Source organism: Silene latifolia, chromosome 10 (genome assembly GCF_048544455.1).
Source record: "Silene latifolia isolate original U9 population chromosome 10, ASM4854445v1, whole genome shotgun sequence".
Classification (NCBI taxonomy): Eukaryota; Viridiplantae; Streptophyta; class Magnoliopsida; order Caryophyllales; family Caryophyllaceae; genus Silene; species Silene latifolia.
Genome location: NC_133535.1, coordinates 21,971,833 through 21,995,683, shown reverse-complemented (window position 1 = coordinate 21,995,683; position 23,851 = coordinate 21,971,833). Strand labels below are relative to the sequence as shown.

The 23,851-nt window shown below is 37.7% G+C and overlaps 2 protein-coding genes across 2 annotated transcripts; both read left to right on the top strand.

The window, feature by feature from the left end:
* The first annotated feature begins 5,477 nt into the window (after positions 1 to 5,477).
* On the top strand, positions 5,478 to 10,072 carry LOC141605351 (uncharacterized). Its single transcript, XM_074424071.1, has 3 exons — positions 5,478 to 5,897; positions 5,990 to 6,075; positions 9,465 to 10,072. The coding sequence occupies exons 1-3, from the start codon at positions 5,649 to 5,651 to the stop codon at positions 9,859 to 9,861; spliced, it is 732 nt and encodes a 243-aa protein (XP_074280172.1). The 5' UTR covers positions 5,478 to 5,648; the 3' UTR covers positions 9,862 to 10,072.
* Positions 10,073 to 10,501: 429 nt separating this feature from the next.
* On the top strand, positions 10,502 to 21,982 carry LOC141607268 (beta-glucosidase 13-like). The gene is made up of 25 exons (XM_074426625.1): positions 10,502 to 10,735; positions 10,826 to 10,912; positions 12,580 to 12,713; positions 13,076 to 13,134; positions 13,222 to 13,276; positions 13,366 to 13,395; positions 13,547 to 13,586; positions 14,223 to 14,260; positions 14,329 to 14,433; positions 14,982 to 15,029; positions 15,113 to 15,232; positions 15,464 to 15,518; positions 16,959 to 17,125; positions 17,297 to 17,366; positions 17,844 to 17,902; positions 18,103 to 18,178; positions 18,460 to 18,537; positions 18,626 to 18,713; positions 19,073 to 19,328; positions 19,419 to 19,534; positions 20,246 to 20,466; positions 20,565 to 20,596; positions 20,879 to 20,981; positions 21,070 to 21,178; positions 21,682 to 21,982. Exons 1-25 carry the CDS (start codon positions 10,687 to 10,689, stop codon positions 21,848 to 21,850), a joined length of 2,364 nt encoding a protein of 787 aa, XP_074282726.1. The 5' UTR covers positions 10,502 to 10,686; the 3' UTR covers positions 21,851 to 21,982.
* The last annotated feature ends 1,869 nt before the right edge of the window (positions 21,983 to 23,851 follow it).

Below are 23,851 nucleotides of genomic sequence, written 5' to 3'. Positions count from 1 at the left end.
TTGGTCTTCACTATTTTTGAATATGTCCTTACTAATCTTGACTAGGTAGTGCTCAGTGAGGTATTCATCTTCATCGTCATCGGCCCATACTCCGTTGACAATAGCAAGCTCTCTCAACCTGATGATTTCAGCTTCTAAGTGGATTATTTGATCGATTAGGTTATCAACCACTGTTACCACTTCTTGCATTGTAGAATTTCGGGAAAGATTTAGTGGCGTGCTCTCCTTAGGCATGATATTTAATTTACGGAGGGATGCTACTACATCTTTGACCATGCAACAAAGTCGGCTATGGTAGGAGAAATGGTGGAATAATTCCTCTCGTCTTCTAATGCATGGATCTCATCTTCGATTAGAGAAATGAGGTGTGAACAATCTAAGGTAGATTCTTCATTTGTAATCATCAGAACTCCAAGAGGATTCTGAGTATTGTTAGGCTTACCTCCAGGAGGTATGGGTAGGCTACCGTCTTCGATCATATCTTGAAGGACATGTTTTAGCTTGTAATACTTCTCTGTATCGTGTCCCTTACCTCTATAATATTCGCAGTATGAATTTTCGTCCCAAAACTTGGACTTCTTTTCTGGATCAGGTGTAGGCCCTATGGATTGGAGCTTACCTTGTTTCATCAACCTCTTCAAAGCATTGGAGTATGTGTCGCCAATGTTTGTGAACTTCCTTTGGGGGTTATTCTTCTTTGATGATTCGAGAAGGTTAACCTCATCAGTCTTGCTATTAGAGCCATAAGAACGACTTGTTGAGCCTTGATATCCACGACCCACCGTTTTGGACAAGAGTCCTTTACGGATGTCATCTTCAATTCTTGTCCCTAGCACAGTTAAGTCCTTGAAGGTCTTAATGTTTTGATACCTCAAGTGATTTGCATAAATGGGTCTTAAGTTATCCACGAACTTTTCCACAAGTGTAGCTTCATCCGGACGCTCGACAAATTGTGTGCTAGTCTTCCTCCACCTACTTAGGAAGTCGGTGAAGCCTTCTTTCTCATTTTGGGTAAGAACCTCTAGAGTGCGCATATTGACTTGGATTTCAGCATTATTCGCGTATTGCTTAGCGAACTCGATTGCGGCGTCATCCCAGGTGGCAATCTTCTTGTGCTCTAGAGAATAGAACCATTGCTTAGGAATGGTGTCGAGAGATGAAGGAAAGATACTTAAGAACATCTCAGATTTGATGCCTTTGATAGACATGTAGTCTTTGTAAGCACGAATGTGGTTCAAAGGATTTTCATGTCCCTTGAACTTTGGGATATCAGTCATGTTGAAGTTGGTTGGTAATTTGGCACTCACGACCTCATACTTGCGATTGTTTTCCCTATAGATATCATCTCCTTTGAGTTACATTAGTTGTTCCTCCAAATATTGGAGTCGCTTCTCAGCTTGAGTAAGACTTACTGGAGGGTTGATTTTTGGTTGTGCAACATAGGGTGGAAGATTATCATGCATAAACTTGGTCTTGGCTTGTTTGGAGACAAGCGAGCGCAACTAGGATTTAATCATTACCATTATTTTGGGGTTGTCAACTCTGACTTGTGGTACTAGTTCCAGGCATCTTGGAAACTGGATAAGAGATCGACGACGAATCAAAACACGATCGACCACTCTAGCACACTTACTCAAAGAAAAAACTCGAATTGTGAAGTGGGAGTGTGCCACTTGTGTCAAGTGATGTTTGAAATGACAAAGTTTTGAAATGTTTGTCCTAATCAATTGTAGTGTAGTTGTAGGAGTGTTGACTCGAAGTGAGGTTTTAGAAATGGGTTTTAAGGCCCGAATTTTGACTCGATATTTGGACAGAGTTTTTGACTCATTTTGCGCTAATTTGGGTCATTTTTTCGAAAATATTTACATCTTGAAAAAGGTTTTTGATTTTACAAAATTCATCATGGTTATGTTTAGAAAATGGTGATCACATATGATACAAGCATTAAAACAGGCATTATAACGGTATGTTGAGTGCATTTAAAGGGTTTTGGCATAAAAGGGTGGGTTGCCATACCGAGCAATCAAACCCGGGTCTGTGAAGAGGTCCGTGCCAAACATGAGTAAGGTTGGTTCCTAGTCCATTTCCTCGAGCAGTGAAAGCCCTTGATACAAACATGAGTAAGCATCACGGTATGGTTGACGTCAATCGATATCTATCTTTAGCCCAGATAAGAATTTGAACCGTCCAGACGGGACGATTGGTCGAATAGGTTGGGTTGGGCCTAGGAAAGCCGAATAAAACAATCTAAGAAGATCGATTAATGAAAACCGACAACTGTCTCATATAAACTATTCTCTAACCTTGTTCAAGTTTCACCATTGGTAACACGTAAGTGTATTACTCCCCAGCGGAGTAGCCAAACTGTGGACACGGGGGGCGCTTGGGAAACAAGCATTTGCATTTGTGGAGTCGCCACCAATTTATTGTGGAAAATTGGAAACTGTTCGAATACCTCGCGTCATGTCAAGACACAAAGTAATGACATAGACACTAAGAACTCGTTACCCTTAGCATTCCATGTCTAGAATGACTCTCGTGGATGCCAATGAACACGGATGTTCACAGAGATCTGGAGTAAGGGGTAAGGGTACGTATTAGAAAGCTATTTTGATCGAACACCTAATCCCGCCCGCCTCGATAGCGGCCTCTACTAATGATCAGGGAAATTATCTATACTCGATATGTTGTCGATTATATGCATGCAATGCAACAAACAATAAATTAATCCTAGCATGTGAGAATTAACTAAGTCGATGAACACGTAATTTAGCATACATTAGGTTGAAGTAGGATTTAAGGTTGATTACATGTGAAAGCAAACAGACGATAATAAAGGTACAATAAATAAAATGCGATAATTAAAATTACAATAATTACAATGGTTCAATGATTTACGTCGAAAATACATTTAAAACGGATAATTTAAGAAAAAGAAAAAAGAAAATAATTAGGGTTAGAAAACGGACAGATTAGGGGTGATATTACGATTAATAGTCGATTAATACATAAAGTAACAAACTAGGTCAAAGCAAGAACGGAAGTTCAGAGACAGAACTCACCCCAGAACAGGCGCATCAGTGTGAAGAGGCGCAGTGGTCACTGCGTCTGTTCCTGAAGTGAGTTCTGGCTGTGAAGCCGAAACTGCATATTGTTAATGTTCGTTGGTGATTTAATGATCGATTATTGATGCTCGACTCAAGTAGAAGTGATTTAACAGGTTATTTACATGTGAATTAGTCGTAAAAGCAATAAAGAAGGAATTAAAACGGACTAAAACTGATTGTGATTAATAACAAGTCATCAATACAAATTAATACAGATTAATTAGGCTTATTTATGTTAAATTATTAAGAAAGGTGGTGATAAACAGATGAAAACATGTACAAAAGGCGAATTCCAGAGACTTGATATGAACAAATCGAATCTCTAAAATCCGGGTTTTGATTTTAATGACGAAAAACCCGCAAATATTGATTATTTGGGATTTAAGTCGGATTTAAAGACGATGAATTATTGTGAACTATGTACTATGATCATTATGCGAATGGAACATGAAGAAATAAGAAAAGACGAAACAAAAGAGACGAATCAACAAAGAACAAAGGAAGAAGAAGAAAGGCAGAAATTGCGGCAGCCTCAGGAAGAGGCGCAGCAGATGCTGCGGCTCTTCGAAGGGGTGCAGCGGTTGCTGCGTTTCTTCTCGACGTCTGTCTTTTGTTAATCCGTGAAAATAGGTTTGATAAAGGGTTTTATAAATCGGTTTTAAACATGTTTTCGACGTAAACCTTACATTCATTTGATACAATAATAAAATACAATAACAAAATATGAGATTTACACCCTCAGACTTACATGTTTGACGAAAGGAGATTAACTAAGTTAACGATTAGTGATTGCTCGACTCGAATGTATGATGAAAGTGCCCTCGTAAGAGGATTTAAATTAAATTGATTTGATTAATGAGTGGAGTTGGTCAAATTGGCCGGTCATGCAACGAGACTGGTACTCAGAAGGATCTGAGCTTACGTGGTCGATTGATCAAGCACGTAGACATCAATAAGCATAGAGCGCGGTCTTAGAATGCAAAGGAAGAAGAGAAGGGCGGACACTCGCGTGAGAAATATGAGGAACGAAGGTCCCTATTTATACTAATCACACGGAGGAATTAGGGTTACGGTAAAACTTTGGAAACAAATCTCGAAAAGATCTTAAAATACGCAGAAAAGAGTTGGGGAAGAGGCGAGCAACCACTGCGACCCTTGGAAGAGGCGCAACAGGTGCTGCGTCCTTTCCCCAGAGGTTTCCTCCTGCGGAAGAAAGATTTTCCGCGTTTCTGTTATGGAATTGCGGTAGATCTCAACTTCCTTATTGTTTAAAATAAGATTTCGAGATATATTTTGCCAAAAGATGAAAAGATTAAAATTATGGAATAGAAATATCCGGAATATTTTAGAACATTTCGACTCGGCATTTTAAATGGTTTATTAGAAAATGAAGACGGTTTTTTACCCGGACTCCAAATGAATTCTAATTACTGTCAAAACGACCGTAACGGTGCGTAGATGACGACCAAGGGGTAGACACAAGTATTGGAGCTATCACTTGACGATTAACTTACGAATTGTCATAAATCGTTCCGTGTACCAAACATGCGGCCCAATCATCACCGGGTGATTTGCGGGAGGTGCAAAAATGAGGTATCTACAAAGATTAAAACGCTTTTGAAAAACGAAATAGAATTAAGGATCTGGAATGCCTTAAAAGTAAACTAAGTAAAATATATAAGAAAGTGGTTGGTAAAAAAGTGTAATAAAGGAGAGAAAAACAAATAATTAAATTTTTAAATTAAATAAAAACACTAACTATGTCAAAAAAACACATCAAATACTAAGAATCCACATGTATCATTTCCCTCCATTGTGCCTTCTCCGTCACCATACTCTTCTCAAGCCCCAAAAATCTCATATCGTACTCTATCACTCTCAATCCTATCTGTCTCGGTCTTCCTCTACCTCTAGGGACCTTTTCTGTTCTCCAAGTCTCAAGCCTCGTTACTGGTGCGTCCATAGGTCTCCTTCTCACATGGTCAAACCATCTTAGTCGGTTTTCCATCATCTTGTCCTCTATTGGCGCCACTTTTACCTTTTCCCTAATCACCGCATTCCTTAATCGATCTTTCCTTGTATGTCGACACATCCACCTCAACATACGTATCTCCGCCATACTCATCTTTTGAATGTGACATTGTTTCATGGCCCAACACTCGAAATCGTATATCCACATAAGACAAAAACAAAATATAGTGAAATAGAAAAAGATTTGTCCAATATTTCCATTCATACAAGTTAGATGTTATTCATAAACAGATATATCCGTCCTACGAAAGACCCACTAATGCCACTGTCAAGAATAAACAAAACTGAAGCGGTGAATCTTTCCACCGTCAATACCCACAAAATCTTACACACAATTCCACTACACTACACTTTCCTCCATTTAAAAAAAAAAAAAAAAAAAAAAAAAAATCGAATAATCGAATATAAATGAGTGCATATAAACCAGTGTAATATAATCGAACTAAACCCTAAATTAACTCAAAAATCCCCAAAATTGGGGGAAAGTCTAATGCGTATGAACACTCGATTATGTCGCCAGTAATTAACACTCACAATGTAAGTGTAACGAAGAACAACAACAGCAGCAGCAGCAATATGATGGAAGAAAGATACTATGAATCAATAATATTTTCTGGACCAATTGTATTTACTTTGATTATTTTATTCTTGTTTTATTTCTTTTATCTTCGTCGTCATAGTGTTGATTGGTCATCTCTCCGCATGCGCCAATCTCGTATCGATTCCGCTTCCGCCTCCGCCGCTGCTGCTGATGATTTGGTAATGCTTACTGATCATTTACTTGAATTATTGAAGTAGATTATTAATTTTGTGATTTATTGAAGGTTTGAGTGTTTGTTGTTGTTATTAAGGTAAATGAAGTGGGATTGAAGAAAGAGTTTAGAGAATTGTTGCCTGTTATTATCTACAAGGAGAGTTTCACTGTTAAGGATACTCAGTAAGTTGTTACCAAGTTTTTATTTGTTTTTTTTAGTAATGGTTGCTTATGTTAGTTAATTGGGTTTGGTTGGGGTCAATCACAGTTAGAATGCTGACGAATGTACTAGTTGATTATGTCTACTCAAGATATTTTGATTACATAGCTTGAAGGTGACGATTGCTATCACATCTAGTGATGTAAGTTACTCCCATCTAGACTTGTCAAGTGGGTAAATCGGGTCAGGTGCGTGTCGGATTATTTCGGGTTTGCAAGAATTCCGGTTGGTTCATATCCAGTTTGGGTCATTTTCGGATGCCTCATTATCAAGTTATTTAAGGATATGGTCACAATGCGGCAATAGAAAATTAATGCTGGATTGGATGGGGTCGGGCTGACTCAAATTGCTGATTTCCCTTGGTCCTCTGTTCGGTTGCGGGTCTAATCATTCAGATCGGGTCTTCAGGTGAGATCAGTCAAGCCGGGTCAATTTTGTGCAGTCTGCTCCCATCTTTCCCAGTTATATAGTGTGATACGGAGTATATCCGGAAATAATCAGCCACTTTATACAAGTAGTCAACAACATATTTCCCCGTAGCCAAGTAACATAGTCCTTTCATTTCATAGTCAGTTCAAGGGGAAAGTGATATCTCTAAATGTCAATTCTTTAAATTGAGGGGTAATACCGTAATAATGACATCTTACCCCCAAATTTTAAATATGACCTTTAGTCAAATGGGACATTATACATGGTTTGGAGGTGTTGGGTTTGTGCCTTGATTCTGTTAACCGCCGCTTCGTATAACTATGCGGGGGTCTCGCTGACCGGTATCCGTATCTGTTATTGGGCTAGGTCTGTCTTGGGCCTTTATTAGGTCATTCTGTATTAGGTTTAGAGAGTATTATATAAACTCTCTAATCCTCTACCTAGCAGTTATGCTTATCATACCGTCGAATCAGAATGAAAACTCCTCACATATCAATAAAACTCTCTCCCTTCTGCCCTGTGGACGTAGCTAACACACCGTTAGTGAACCACGTAAATCTGTGCGTTTGTCTTTTATTGTTCTTTATTTGTTCTTTCTTGCTTCTGTTATAACAGGAGGGATTTCAAAATTCTATTTCTCGATCCTTTGAACTCCCACCTGGTTTATACTTGTAGGATCTGTTACATTACAATTGTGATTACCCCATAGCCTTTTATCTTACCTGACCCCAATTAGTTGTTGTTTTCATTCTTTAATTTAATTGATGAATTGTGAAATTGTTTTTGAAATGGTGGATGTCTGTTTTGCAAAGTTCTGGCAGCGTGAGCTAAACAAAATTAATGTTATGTCACTTGTGTACATCAGTACATGTTCACCTTCTGACACTCCTTAATTTAGTGGCTCGATGGTGCTCCTAGCATACAGATTTACAGTTGGTAGAGCATGTCAGTGGACTTCCCTGGACCATGCTACTAACTTGATCATATATATTTGTCGCTTTTATTAAGTGGAAAGTGATGCACTAGTTTGATAACTAATTATTAGTGATTAGAGATGATACATGCCTTGTGCATGGTAACTCCCACGTACTCTGATTATCGGGGTATTGTTGTCAAGTGTCAACATGACGACATGATTCTTTAGAGAACTGGATTTGTGCTTTGTTTGTTAGATGAGGGATTTGAAAATGCTCCCAGTTTAGACGTAGCCAAAAGGCAAGATCCAAAATGGTGATGGTTGTACTTTATACTTGCTTGAATTTTGGTAACTTACATGGCTAACCAAATTATATTGTGCATGAAAATAGAATGTTTTTTATTGTATCTTACTGCGTGTAGATCCAATGTCGCCGTTTTCTTCTTTGTTTTCATGATCATGGTTGCCATTTTGTGGTAAAGGTTTAAATTTGAGAAATACATTCTAGTTGTTACGTTCGCTGGAGACATAAGTTTGTGAAACTGTGATAGTGTTATGGCGTGATTACAGGAACAGTGGTGACTAGAATTGTCAAATTGTGGACAGTTGTGCAGTTACAGTCCTAGCCTAATGTTGTACCAGAAGCAACATGGAGTTGGATTTGGGCTGCTCAAACTGCTTGTCCTAGACTCCTAGTATATGTACCATCCTTCACTTTTCTTTTGTCATTCAATCCTCTCCTCTTTTCCTGCTAAAACCTTGAAGCCATGGTTTACCGTTGCTTTTACTTTTGTTTTAGAATGTTGACAAGCTATGATACAGTCTAGGCGCCACCCTTCTAGACTTCAAGTACAATCCATAAATATTACTTGGCAAAATATACACATTGTAGGCTGACAGAGAGTGACTGGTAACCTTTTACATGTTCAGAGGCTGTCTTAACCTCATAAGCCTCTTTCAGCATTTACTCTATAGGCAATTTCTTTTACAATAATTAAATCTTAGAAATGTTGGAGGGCAGTCATGTACGTTGGATTCTGTATGAATTGCCAAACATGGATTCATGGGTTATGCCCAACTGTTCACTTTATTGTCATTCTCGTAAGTCGAAGATTCTGCACCCATGTTGCAGCCTGTGCTAAGTGATGCTAGCGGTTCCTATTGAACTTGTAGGATATATACAGTGACCTTTTGTAAAACTGAGGAAATATTCAGCTGATATCCATTAAATTTAAAATTGTGTGCATCCTTATTGTCGTGGGAGTTGTCTACACATGGATCATACTTGAATGTGAAATCATTTGATTTGGTTAACTTGTTGATGTGGGGCGTTGGACTCGATGCATTACTTTAGTGTACGGTAGTTACACCTTTGTAGTCTTGAACATCATGTTATGTTTTTCTCGGTCCATTATTAGTGTCTGGAAGGTGGAAGTCTATGTTACTCAGACCCTTTAGTCTTGGCCCGCACCCATGTCTGATAGAGTATTTATGTCTTAACTGTAACGAACACTTGCATATTCGACACTAATCCTAGTGGAGACACTAGGGAGGCAAGGTAGGGAAGAAGAACACTTATATGAAGCATATATTATGATTTTCAACAATCGAAGTCTTATGTCTCGTATATCTCTTTATAATACTTTAAGAAATCTAATTTTTCACAGTACATTAACCTTCCCTGTACTAGTGTCCTCCTTTCCGGGCAGAGTCCACATGTCAAGAATTGAGGTGTGACAGGTTCAACACTTGGATATGTACCCGCCTCTCACAACCCATACCGAGTCCGGGTAGCATAGTTAGAGACATGATGTACTAGCAGTTTGGGCTTGCTACATGCTAAGTTGCTTATTCAGCCGAAACAGCAACCAAGTTTAGTTCCGAAATGATTTTGGGGCGATTACTAATTAGTTTCCTAATTTCATTTTCCTTATGCCAATATCCTCAGTAGCCAGTTTCACATATTAAAGACTTGCTGAACTTAACAGTAGTTTTTTTTCTCTGCAGATGTTCAGTGTGCCTGGGAGATTACCAAGCAGAAGACAAACTCCAACAAATACCCGGATGTTATCATACGTTTCACCTAAACTGCATCGACCTCTGGCTTGCTACTCATACTACTTGTCCACTATGCCGTCTTTCCCTAGTCACTTCATCTAAAGATCCACCAGATTCACATCCCGATAGTCCATCCGATAATGACAGCAGAGGTGACAGTGTCTATAGTATTGACGGTGTACTAAATTCTGATAATCCTTCAGATAATGGGAGCGGAGTTGAGAGTGTCCATAGTGTCGACGATGTACATAATCCCGATAATCCTCCTTCTGGTGATGGCAGCAGAGTTGACAGTGTCCATAGTATTGACTGTGTACATCTACAAAGCAGGCTCCAGGTTTCCTGACACTTGATTTAGTTTTTATACCGGAGAAATCAGGGATGTCACAGTGTCTTGTAGTGAAGAAGATGGCTAGAGTTTAGTGATCCTATGCGACAAAATCACGAAATAGATCGGATGTCCAATGGTTGTATAACATCATGTTGTTGCAAGCTGTAACATGTAGGAAGGTTTAGTGCTCTCATGTCAAGTGTAATTTAATGCCAAAATTTCACCCTGTAAACTCAAAAGTTCAGTGCTATCCTATACTGTCCAGAGTTTCCAAATTTCAATGAAGCACTTCAGGTTTTCAATGCTGGAAGATTATTATAATACTGGAAGGGGATTCGGACCTGTGTGGGTTGAGACCTAATACATTGTATTGGCTTAATCAATAGACCAAGACATTCTCGGTAAAAGAGGTGGCCTTGTGTAAAGAAGTGTATAATGTTAGAATCACCATAAAACAAATGCTTGTACCTCGTGGTTGAAGATCTTGTGTCCGTCATTGAACAGGCGTAAAAGATTTATATTTTAATCTAATTTTTCGCCATTATACCTCAATGAACATCGCAAATTGTGAAATAAGGAGAATTGGGAGGTAAACAACATTACTTCTAGCGTTCTCCACTAACAATACAAAGAGACTATTCTAGAATGACCGCCCAGTATCCTCCAAATGCGAAATCCAAAAACAGGTTGAATATGGCGCGCATATAACCTAATCGACTCACAATTTCAATATTTCATACACACTTCATCCGCAAATTGGAAATTCAAACGATCATTACAATTTACAGCTCACATTCATCTTCTCTCTCCGTACACTGAAGCTTCACCAGTACAACAACAATGGAGGAATACTTGCACTACATGAAAACTCTCCGTACTCACATGAACGGTACGGTCTCTTTCGTTCTCGTTCTCTGTCTTCATTCATCTCACAATCTCACTCAACCGTAACTAACACTGTAATTGTTACTGCAAACAGATGTCGAAGATCAAGCTGCTAAGATTTCCGTCGAAGAACAAATGCAAATCACTACTATTCACACTCTTGAAAGTGATCTCAATTCTGGTTTGTTTCGTCGTCCTCATCTTCCTCCTCCTCAATTCTTCGTGTTTTTCATGCTTTTGCTCTTTTTTCTAAAGCGCGCATTGATTTTCCTAGATTACTGTTTTTTTCGCCGATTTTTTCTGTTAGGGAGTTAATATGCTTGGAATTAGCATCAGAGAAAAATGCGTTATGTTGCCGATGCTCATCTTTGTAATTAGCGCCGACTTAGTTGAAATTTGGACATTGATTATAAGCTTGCTCGTTGTCGATTTTTTATGTTGTGATAATATTATGTGATTTAATCGGCATTCATTATAATCTTGCTCGATGTTGATTGGACTTGATATGAGAAAGTCACCTAATATTATCACCGCGTGCTTGTTCCTCAGTAATCTCGCCGATGTTCATCTTGTTGTAATTAGCATTAGCTTCATCTGATTTTCATGTTGTGCTGATGATATGTGATTTAATCTTGACACTGATCAAAAGCTTGCTCGATGCCTTAATTGGACTTGATATGTGAAAATTACTTAATATTTTTGTCGCATGCTTGCGCCTCAGTTATCTAGCTGGTGTTCATCTTGTTGTAATTACGATGACGACTGAGTATTGATTTAGCTAATTAGCGCTTACATAAAGTGATTTTGTTCTCATGATGATTTTCATTTAGTAATGATGAGTTGATGACATGAGAGTGAATCAGGCACTAATTATAAGCTTGCTTAATGCTTAATACCTTAACTGGATTGATCTGAGAAAGTAACCTAATATGCTCTCCCTCGGGCATTGATGTTACTCCTGTTGTAATTACCTAGCCGCTTGCTTGACTGCTTGCTCCTCGGTTAATGGTACATGTTCATCCTGTTGTAATTAGCGCTAACTTGTCTGATTAATTTATGCTCATGTCGACTTTCATGCCATGATGATGAAATGGAAGTACATCTGGCACTTATTATAAGCTTGTTTGATGCTTAATTCCTTGATCAGACTTCGTATGAGAAAATTACCTATTATTATTGCTGCTCGTCTTAGGCCTTAATGGTAATTGTGTGGTACTGCTTACGAATTATGATGTTCATCTATGGCCATTATCTGAGAATATATTGGATATAATATAAGTCAGCCTCAATATAGGAAACTGCATTTAATATGAAGGACTCAGCATCAGCATTGATATTCAAGTAATCAAGTTAGGCCGTTGATATTTACAAATCATAAAAGAATTAGAATAATATAGTCAGACTTTGCATGAGATTATGTGAAGATTGAGATTCATATGAGAAATTGGGAGATGCATTCATGTTAATTTACTTATTGTAGTGGTGATACCTGGGCAAGGCGGATTGAAATAGAATTGGACTCGTGTTAATTTGCGTATTGTAGTGGTGATACCTGAGCAATGCGGATTGAATTAGAATCAGACTTTCATAGAATTACTAAAACTTGTTCTCTTTACTATATGAATCATGAATTACGGTGGTGATATTTGAGGTGATTGAGCATATCTGAGATTAGAGATGGCTTTAGCAGGCCCTTTTTAGAAAAAAGATTCAGTCAAGTTGTAAAGTTGGTGATTTTCGTGCTAGTCTGTAAGAGTATTAGAGTTTTAATCAGACCTTACACGAAAAGAATGTGTTTCATCAGCTTAACTCAAAAGTTACGTCGATCTGTATGTTATGACGGTTTAGCCAAGCGTGAAACGAAGCGGCTCATGGAGGAGACTGAGCAGATGGTGAAGAGTAGAGGTGATTTGTGTTCCGAAATTCTTGAGAAGCAGAAAAAAGTTATGGCCTTGGAATCTGATTCCTTCAATCTCTCACAGGTGAGCTTGAGTTTGTTCGTCTAAAACGCCTGGTGATTAAGTTTCATTATAACAGTGGATAGTGATGAACCGTGGAAAGGTCGTCTTAAGTGTAAGCTCCATGCACGTGTCAATAGTTTCGACTAAAAATGTTGTTCATGTCCGTTGGATAGTTGTTGATCCAAGTTTCATAGTGACAGTAGATTTGACCCCAAAAAGACAAATTTAGGTGTAGAACTTGGTGCTCCGATAGAAGGTGTTGGTGGTCATGCACGTTTATCTGTATGGACATATTATTTGTTTGAGACCAAGTGGGGATTGATATAATTTAATTTGTAGTTGACATTCTGTTGAAGTTAGCCGCCTTTTGCTTGCCATTGCAGACTTTGGAACTTATCCTGCAGGAGAGGAGCAATTTTGCTGCTAAAGTTGTTGAGAAGAGGTAATTTAGGTTGTGGCTAATGCATGAGCCACATCAATTTTTACAAATTACAACATTGTTAATCTGTGTGTTTTAATCGGCTTCCAGTTCTTATTATGCCAAAGTTTCTGAGGATATGATCTCCGGATTGCAAGAGCAGAAGGTTGATTTTTTTCCCTTTAATTTATCGTCCGGATGTTCTACGAAACTGGCCATTATTACTTATTAGTGGCGTTATCGGTTATCTTACAGCGCTGGCTGGATGAAAAGCTACAAAATGAGGTGATCATTACATAAAGAAGGCTGTTTTGTACATACTTTTTAGGACTTCATTTTTTATTTTTCTGTACGGTGATAGTGGCTTGCCTGGTTCTTTCGACTTTTAATTTTAACTTCTTTATCAATGAGCTAATTTTCCGATTATTTAATATAGATTTCTGAAGGAGATGATATGCAAACTGATGCAACTGACGGTATGTATGCTTTATGATTGTGCATTCATTTCTAGTCTTGTGATGGAGCTTCTCTTATGAAATGATAATAGCCGCATACCCTTTACCCTGTACCCTCCGACCCTGCCAAACACACTCCTGATACATAAACGAAAAAGAACTCCTACCATCATTTAATTAATATAATTGTGTCTCCTGCCATATAATAGCATCTTGTTTATTTTTTATTGAAGAGAAGGGCATCTTGGTTTTTTACTTCTGTTCCAATCATTTTTACATGCTCATTATCGCCCAAAAAAATGTACTCTGTAAGTCCCAAGGATCCTCATAACTCACAAGTCATTCACAAAACATATTAATTGTTGCAAGACAGACTAGGGAACTTCTTATGTCATGCTTTACATTTGAGCTGGCACTTAAGTTGCTAGGTTTCGGCACACCAATATTGTCTGAGATGGCAGCTTGTAGTGTTATCTTACCTTTAAAGATGAATCTATCCAGTTTCTCATTTTTAACTAATAACGAGACTGGGAGGATTCTATTCAAGCTGATGCCTATTTTGTTTCCCATTTTCTTCTTTTTTTCTTTTTTTTTTCTTTTTTCTTTTTTATTTTACATTTGCTGGTACATGACGAATATGACGAATCATTTTTGCAGAAATATCAAGCAATGGATACAATGTAGCCAGCAGTTTGGTAAGTGCTTTGCAGTTGAGACTTGATGTTTCTATTTCTGCAGCTTCACTGAACTTAGAGCTATACAGGGAGACGAGGCAAAGGAGGAAGTGCTTGCCAGGCTGCATGCTGCAGAAGCTAAGCTTGGTGAGATAATCCAATTGAGAACCAGACTGGCTGCTGAGAACTCTGAGGTTAAGAGATTTGCTCCTTCTGTTTGTTGCAACTTTTGTACCATCTTATTCATTTCATCTTGATCTCGTAGACCATCCTAGCACATTACCCCAATGCCTCAACGGCTCACATAAATGGCAGGGTAAAAGGGGGTTGGATGTCCACAGTTTCACCCCACGTTGACAACCTAAACGTTTTTTTCAGATTACCCATAATGAAAATTACCTCGCCTGCTATGCACCAACTTGCATGCTTCCATAGAAATTGGATTACATCTAATCCACTTGAAATGATCGTTCTTTGAGAATAATAGAGTAAAGAGAAAACAAAACTATGCAGACTCGGAATAACTAAATACATGATCTCATTCTATGTTTTTCAACTCAGAACAACTAAATTTTACTGTGTACTTTTGCTAACAGTTTGTTTTCATGAAAGCAAACATATTTCCTTAGTAATGGTTTCTCTGCTTTTCCTTTCGTAATTTTCAGCTTAGTTAACTGTCAACAGTTATCTTGGAAGCATACTCCTTTCTCATTTCTGCGTTATATATTCTCTCATTTCTCAGATGAAGCAATCTATTGAGCAAATAGCACGTGAAATAAATGACCTCAAGGTAAAACAGTGTCACTAAACATCGATCCCATTCCCTCCATTGAATTCCCTCAAATCCTTATTACCCTTGTGATGATATTACAGCCAGAGCTAAGCGCCATGGAAACGATCACGCTAGAAGAGGAACACAAAGCTCTATTGTCTGAGAAAGATGCTGAAACGGAGTACATGCAAAGTCTGCAAAACCAACTCGAGAAACTAAGGGTACATGTCTTTACCTGTTCTGTTTTGCATTTTGCTACATGCAGAATAAAACTATCTGGCCCAAAAGGTCAATAGACAATTTTTCGTATTTTTTTTCCAATGAAAATTTCTTTCTGAGAGCGCACCGCCCCTACTTGCCCCTCTCTTTTCTTCATTGGCTAAGAAGTGAAAAATGTTTTTTTTTACGGTTTTCTATATAGATTGATAAGCGTGTGATCATTGCTGTGTCAGGGAATTTCACATAAGGTCAAGTGTGCTTGCGGAGAAGAATTCAAGATACAAATGGGTTAATGTGATTATGTGAAGCGGGAGTCTAATTCACTAGAGTGTTGCATGGTGAACTCATCGTCATTAATTTCGATAAAAAATCGTCAATTCAATGTTGATGAACTCATTTTCATTTGATTAGTAACGAAATCTATCAAAATTATATGATGATTGACAAGTTATTGTGACACCTGTAAACAAGTTAATCAAAGTTATTGTAATATGAACCATGGTAATGATAATGATGTTCTGGTATTTTGATATACTCATGGTTGATAAATTAAGAGCACACATAATATGATCGAGGGTTAGTTTTGAGCGGTGAAGGGAGGGTATTGGGAGGTGGTGGTGGTGGTGATCAGCGGTTATGGACATGGTGATAGTGGAGGTGGAGAACGGTGGGTGGTTGTACGTGGTGATGAATGAGGCCATGTGGGTAGATGGAGAAAGACAGAAAAAATAGAGCATTTTTTTTTATAAAAAAAAAAAAATGGAAAAATAAGGCTAAAATGGTCAAAAATGTATTGTAATGAGTAAAATACATATTGCGCATAAATAAATAATAATACAAGTATTGTTGTATTGGTACTCGAGTAGCTAGTTAATTATTACTGATACAATGCGAAAAGTGTGTATGAATTGAGGGGGTTTTGGGATAAAAATTGAAGGGGTTAGAACATCGAAGCATAGCACATACTCTTGAATTAATTATAGTATAAGATTAAGATTGCTTTATTATTACACAAATTCTTGTTTGTGACGTCACATATCCGTCACTCTTGAGTGACGGATACCATTTTACCTCACAAAGTATCCACTTTTTCTCTCTCTGCAACACTATTTATGTGGTCCCCTTTCTCCACTAACCCATTTTGTTACCATTTTATTTCACAAAATATCCGGCACAAATGGTAACCCGTCACAAAGGAGACCAATTGTTATTATTATTAAAAAAAATGCACATTGAGGATGGGATTTATTAGCGGGGGCGTCTTGGTATTGTTAATTTGTTATCATCAGAGTTTGTTTATTATAATTGGTCGCATTATGTCTCTATTCTCTATAAATAAGCTTGTCACATAATGGAACCCATGCCCTATTTAATTGCTACATCTGGTCTTTTGTAGTATTTGTGTTATTCTATAGCTGTCAATCTGGCATGGGACAATTTTGATAAATTAATGTGCTTTATTAATCTTTTACAGTATTATTGAAAAAAATGAAAGAGTAATACGGCACATGTCATTTATTTTGGCATTAGACTAAAACAGGTTAAATATCACTCTGGATATTAGGACAAATCTTTTATCTTTTTTCAATGCATTGTGGCTTTGTATTATCCATCGCACATTTATATATTTCACTCGTTTGAAGCTTAAACGAAAATAAGAATTTTTGTTAAAAAAAAAGAGTGGGAGGATATTATTTTAGAGCTTGTTAGGGAAAACATAAGAGGATTAACGATTAATTAGTATGGGTGGCAATAATAATGGATGGTTTTGGGGAGTAATTATCATCATCTACTGCAGTGCAATCACAGTATTGCCAAAAACTGTTACTGTTTCTCTCAACCATACTTTCTTTCCTCAAGGTTTTGTCTTTGGGGTTGCTTCTTCTGCTTACCAGGTTATTACACTCTTTTACTCTTCCATTAATGTGAGTCACTAAATAAGTCTCCCTTAAGACGACACTATCTAAAGACGGACAGTGCCGTCTTAAAGAGAATTTGTGAATGTGAGGAGGGTGACTTTGAGTTACTGTTAACTGAAATGCTATGTATTCGCTTTTCAATATTAGTATGAAGGCGCGGTTATGGAGGATGGTAGAGGTCCAAGTGTATGGGACACCTATGCTCATAAATATCCAGGTTTTTGTCTTCCCTCCTATATTATACTCCCTTCGTCCCGTTCAATTGTCTATCTATTTCATTTTGGTGTTTGTGTCAATTGCTTATATTTCTATGTAAGGAATGCCTTTGATGGGTAATTTAATCTTACACACTCAATTTGGTCCACTTGTCATCTAATAATTGGTTTCCTCATTTTTCCTTATTCTTTGTGCCAAAAGCAAAGGTAAACAAATGATCCGGGCGGAGGGAGTATCAACTTGAACTAGGAAAGATTCGGAAAATTTTAAAAAGTCGAATCAAATTTCAGCTGATAAATTTGTCAAGTCTGTCATCCATAAATGCTAGACAGTCACTGATAATTCAGCTGATAAATTTTTAAAAAGTCGAATCAACTTGAACTAGGAAAGATTTGGAACTTTTTTGAGTTTGTTGTTTCTTAAGAAGCCATGATTTTTAATGCGATTTGATTTTGATATTTCCTTTGTCAACTTGAAGGTAAAATCAAGGATGGTAGCAACGGAGACGTTGCTGCAGATTCTTATCACCGCTACAAGGTAATGAGGTATACAGTTAATACTGCATACAACTTACGCGAATGCACCTAAATATATTACCCTGTTGATCTGATTTCTGTACTACCCTATTCGTATCTGCAAGTGTCAATATTTATAAATTATGCAGTACACTGTTAACTACGGAGTATTAAATTTGAGTATCCTGATCTGACATCTGCATCCCTTGATCGTTATTGCAGGAAGATGTAAAGATCATCAAAGAAATGGGATTAGATGCGTATAGGATTTCAATTTCATGGTCCAGAATATTGCCAAGTAAGAGCTTATCTGCCAAGTAAAACTAAATAAGCATATCCTAAACATCATGGCTACAACATACACCTGCTATCCTATAATCTTCATTCTTGTTCGATACACGCAGCATTAAAGGACTGCACAACTAAGGAAATAAGCTTCTTGATGAACCCATGATTAATTATTGTTTATCAACAATCACTGGACTAAGGCGACAACTGACAATGTAAATATTAGTTTTCTGGGCAAAGTTTTTCGGCATTAATTTTTTCCTTGTGGTTGCGAACAATTTTGTTTTTCAGAAGGCAAGCTAAGAGCAGGTGCTAACTGGAAAGGAATCAGATACTACAACGACCTCATCAATGAGCTGATACACAGCGGTTCTCACTCTAACCTGACTCGAACCTGTATATGTATAACATATTCTTTTGCGTAGTCCGTGACTTAATAGCTTGATAACCTGTACAGGCATAAAGCCCTTTGTTACTCTACTGCATGGTGATCTGCCTCAAGCTTTAGAAGATGACTATGGAGGCTTCTTAAGTACAGATATCATGTAAGTATATAACTTCACAGAAGCTTTATACCATTAAGGTTTACCGAACACAAAATGTATTGTAGCGCCAACACCTATGTACCATATTCATTGTGAGGAGTATTATTATTAAAGGTAAACAAATCATTGGGACAAACGGAGTTCAATGAAACATTTAATTTGATGGGACCCTGATAATGAAGGGTACATTTTCGGTCATTTGGAAACAGACTCTTGTTGGCAAACTCGGTAAGGCTCCGTACATCGACCCCCTACCCCACAATTTGCGGAACCCCTTGAGGCTCTAGGTAATGTTGGGTAATGGAGTTGTACTGCATGAAAAGGCGAAAAACTGGGAACTGAACTGTGCTTTTTTGCAGAGATGACTTTCGGGACTATGCAGATTTATGCTATAGAGAATTTGGTGATAGAGTGAAGCATTGGATGACACTAAACGAACCGTTATACTATGATATATCCGGTTACGCAGTAGGAAACGGACCACCAGGTCGATGTTCTAAATGGCTTAACCTCAATTGCACTGGAGGTGACTCAGGAACTGAACCGTACACAGTGGCGCATAACTTAATTCTGGCTCATGCAGCAGCCTCTAAGTTGTACAAGGAAAAGTACCAGGTCACACCCTCACTTGTCATTTCTCTTTTAATGTTTCTTGTTATTTTCGAGTTAATTGTGATTATACATAACGTGCCTGTAAATATTCAGAAATCTCAAAAGGGAGAAATTGGCATTGTGTTAGCAGCAAACTGGGTTGTGCCTTTCTCAAAGTCTGCACATCACCGTGAAGCTGCTCAAAGGGCTCTAGATTTTACAATTGGATGGCAAGTAATTTGTTCCTAAACTAATACTCGCTCAGTCCCGACTCCCGGCCATACTTGTGCAAGTAGATTACACAGTCCTACGCTCAGCCATTCTTCACCACACAAAACCTGCCTAAATATGAAATGTAAACTATTGTCCGAAGACAAACCAAAATGAAATTCTTAAACTGTTGATTATGGCGCGCACAGTATTATAGATCTTGCAATATTCACGTCTTTTGCTCTTGCTTACTTCATGTTATATACTCCCTCCATTCCACTTTTATCGTCCTCTTTTCTCCAAAATTTATTCCAAATTAATTGTCCTCTTTCTAAATTTGGTAAGCTAAATGGGTGAACTACCATTTATACCCCTAATGTTTGAACTATCACTCCCTTCGATCAAAATGACATTGTCCCTATTCTTCTTAATTAAGGGGTATAGTTGTAATTTTACCCTTATTTCTTAAATCCTTCCCAAAATGGAAAGTAGGACAATAAAAGTGGAATGGAATGGAGTAGTACGGAGTATTCTGCTTCAAATGATTTATTCTGAATTTCGTCTTCTCGCCTGTCAGCTACTCCTCTATAAGGCCAGTGATTGGGAACTCTGGAAAGCCAATAGCCTAGTACTTCGTAGTATATATAAACACGAGTGACTTTGAAGTTCCACTTTGTTGGAGAAGATTCTCAAATTAGTGAGTGATCCTTTTTTTTTTCCACTTTTCTTAGGTTCATGGAGCCACTGACAAGAGGAGATTATCCGCATAGCATGCGCTCTATAGTCATGAATCGGTTGCCAAAGTTCACAAGAAAGGAGTCCAAAATGGTGAAAGGCTCCTTTGATTTTATAGGGCTGAATTATTATTCTGCTTCATATGCAACCAATGATACTGTTTCATCAAATACATCGAGATTAAGCTACCTTACTGATTGGCATGTTACACTATTAAGTAAGTTGTTAAGCCTTTTACGCGCACATTAACAGTTACTCTCAGTCTGTCACTACTCTGTCACCCTAGATCTTTCCCTTACGTTTTATTTCATGCAGGTGAGAGGAATGGAGTTCGGATTGGTCCAAAGGTAAGTTTTAGCTACAATCAGTGATGGAGCCAGGGAGGGGCTAGCGGGGGCGGTCGCCCCCGCTGGCGTTTGAAAATTTCGAAATTTTTAGCTAAAATTTTCGAATTTTTTTGAGGTCCTCTTATAATATTACCGTTTCGCCCCCGCTGAATATTTTCGCCCCTGCTGACTTAAATTTCTGGCTCCGCCACTGGCTACAATTAGTATTTCCGCCAAAAAAATCGCTCGTTCTGAAACATGATTACTTATGTTCTGGTTTATCATTATAAATTTCAATTTTAGGGTGTTGCAGATGGCATGAATATTTATCCAAGAGGGATTAAGGAGCTTCTACTTCATATGAGAAAGAAGTACATGGCAAAAAATTTATATATCACGGAAAATGGTAGTCGCATTTCTTTTCATGTTTAGTTTCTCTGGGCATCGCGTTTCACAAATTGTTTATATTTCATCTCTCTCGAATTCTCGCGCAGGTATTGGGGAGCTGAACAATTCTTCTTTATCCCTCAAAGAGGCCTTAAATGACATAACCAGGATAGACTACCACTATCATCATCTGTCTTTCCTGAGAGAAGCTATCCAGTGAGTTCCTACTACTACATATATTCCGCTTTTGTTTGTCCTAATTTGATTAAAAGTCATATTTTAGAAAAATTGATGAAATATCATAAATGGCCCTCGGCCGATGAACTTAAATACGAGATACTCTGTATAAGTAAAATGGAAATGAGAAGTTATTTAGAAATACGACAATTAATTTGGAATATGAATATCACGAAAAGAGGACAATAAAATTGGAATGGAGGGAGTATTTGAACATAGCTACATCTTGCGTACTTTATACTCCGTAGTTAATGCTATGTTACCCAAACTCGTGTACGGGTGTTGAACATGAGTACAAATGGAGCTGTGGAAGTGTTAGCCTCGCTATGATTCAATTATTAAGATGTCGGGATTCAGTTATTGTGTTGGACACGGGGGTGGCTTCATTAGTTTGAGTCGAAGAAACATAGAGTACATATGTATTAAGACCCTCTTTCTCGAGCAAAATATTTGTAGTAACGTATTATTCTTGTTTACGACAGGGATGGGGTTGATGTAAGGGGATACTTTGCTTGGTCATTGTTGGACAACTTTGAATGGGGTGCGGGCTATACTATCAGATATGGCTTTAATTTTGTCGATTTTGGTAAAGGATTGGAGAGGCATCCGAAGAAATCTGCATTATGGTTCAAGAACTTCCTGAAGAAATAAAAACGTAATTCCACATAGATTAAATGTTTCACTAGGACTGTCTTTTAGGCGCCAAACGCGCGCGCCATTTATCGGGAATAATCTTGGCTTTTAACTATATTTTGAGAAGAGTTGTAGAACATGAATAGAATTGATTAGTGTATGTTTCTTAATCTCTCCTCTTTCGGTAATACAAAGAGAGACGCTAAACTTGCAGGTATGTATTTGATCATATCGAGATGCTGTTAGGAACTCCTATACAAGAGATGGCAGTCACCAGGTGGGGACACCGGCTTCGACAACTCAAAAGGCACAACACCAGCTCCCTTCATGTTCTTCAACTTCGAAACCTCTTCTCCACTGAAGCACCATACCAACAAATACCTTTTTACACCACTGAAACCTCTTCTTCTACTCGTATAAACACCAGATTTGGGGGGAGTGGCAAATAAGCCCCATACGTTTTGACACTATGTGCAAATAAGCTCCACAACTTTCAACACGTGCAAATTCACCACATACGTTATACAAGATGTGCAATTAAGCCCACTTTTAGAAATTCAGGCCATTTGCTCACCGGAAAATATTGACATGGCATCGGAATGATGACTAGGACTATGACTAAGACTAAATTATACTCCCTCCTATCCACTCTTTTCTTCCCTATTTCCTAAAACGGATTATTCAGGTTTTCTTCCCCTTTTCTTTTTGAAAAAGTTTTTATTAATATTATACTCTTACCTCTTTTCACTCATCAAACCCCACTATATACTTTATTAATATTTAATTCTAATTATTCCTACCTCTCTCCAATAACCAAACCCCACTCATCTCCTTTATTAATATTTAATCATAATTATTCATACCTCTCTCCAATTACCAAACCTCACTCATATCTTTATCAATATTATACTCCCCACCCTTAATCTCCGTGCCCACTTCAAAAGGGAAAAAATGGTGGATAGGAGGGAGTATAATTAAAAAAAAAAAAAAAAAAAAACTCACTTCACCACTACCTAATTTGCCTAATAGTGACTTCTTGTTACTCACGTCGTCACTTCTTATCTCTCTTCCTCTCACATTTAAGCTCCTCCCTCAAATCCATCCATTTACTCCATTTTTCACATCCAGTTTTTTTGCTTAGTCTAAAGGGTATTGCTCTTTCACATACGCATTTTACTCTTTCACATACTTTTTTTTCATAAATTTTCCATACTATGCCCTTCTCTTCACAAAAACCTCCAAATTGTGTCTCTACTCCTTCATCAAACTATAATCAAATTACTTCTAAAATATGCAGTTATAGATCACCAAATTCATCATTATCCTACATAATATCCTTGTATACTTATTTTAGTCAATAGAAAACTTTTTTCTATGCTTTAATTTGCAAACCCTAGGTTTTAAAAACCAAAAATGTGTACACTGCCTCTCAATCGAAATCATCAAAGCAACTCCAATCAGACAAATTTTTTCATATGAATTAGAATTAGATAATTGGAGTAAAACTTGTTTATACAATCATCATTAATAATTTTGAATAAATTCTCTCTTTTTTGCTATAATTTTGTTTAACAATTTGAGGTTTTCAAGTTTATTATGGGTATAAATTTATAATACAAGGCCTCAGACGGAGAGTGGGGGTGTTCGCCGGCGAGACGGAGGTGGCTGAGTTTTAATTCTTGTGCACAGGTGGTGCTATGTTCATACGCGTAGGCTTTTCGACGATTGGCGGTCGCAAATGGCAACCGGTAAATAGACATGCAGCCGGTAGTGGTAGCCGGAGTTGGGGGCAGCTGGGTAGGGGTGTTTTGAGAGGGTGGAAGATTAGAATTGGTGGTAAGTCATGGTGGAGTTATTGGTGGCAAGTATTTTTTTTTGTCAATGTATTGTAAGGAAAATGTGAGAATGGAAAATTGATTGTGAAAATGAAAGGGTCAAAAGAGTAAAATGCGTATGTAAAAGAGTAAAATGCGTATGTGAAAGAGCAATACCGAGTCTAAAAGCATCGTTCTCATATAC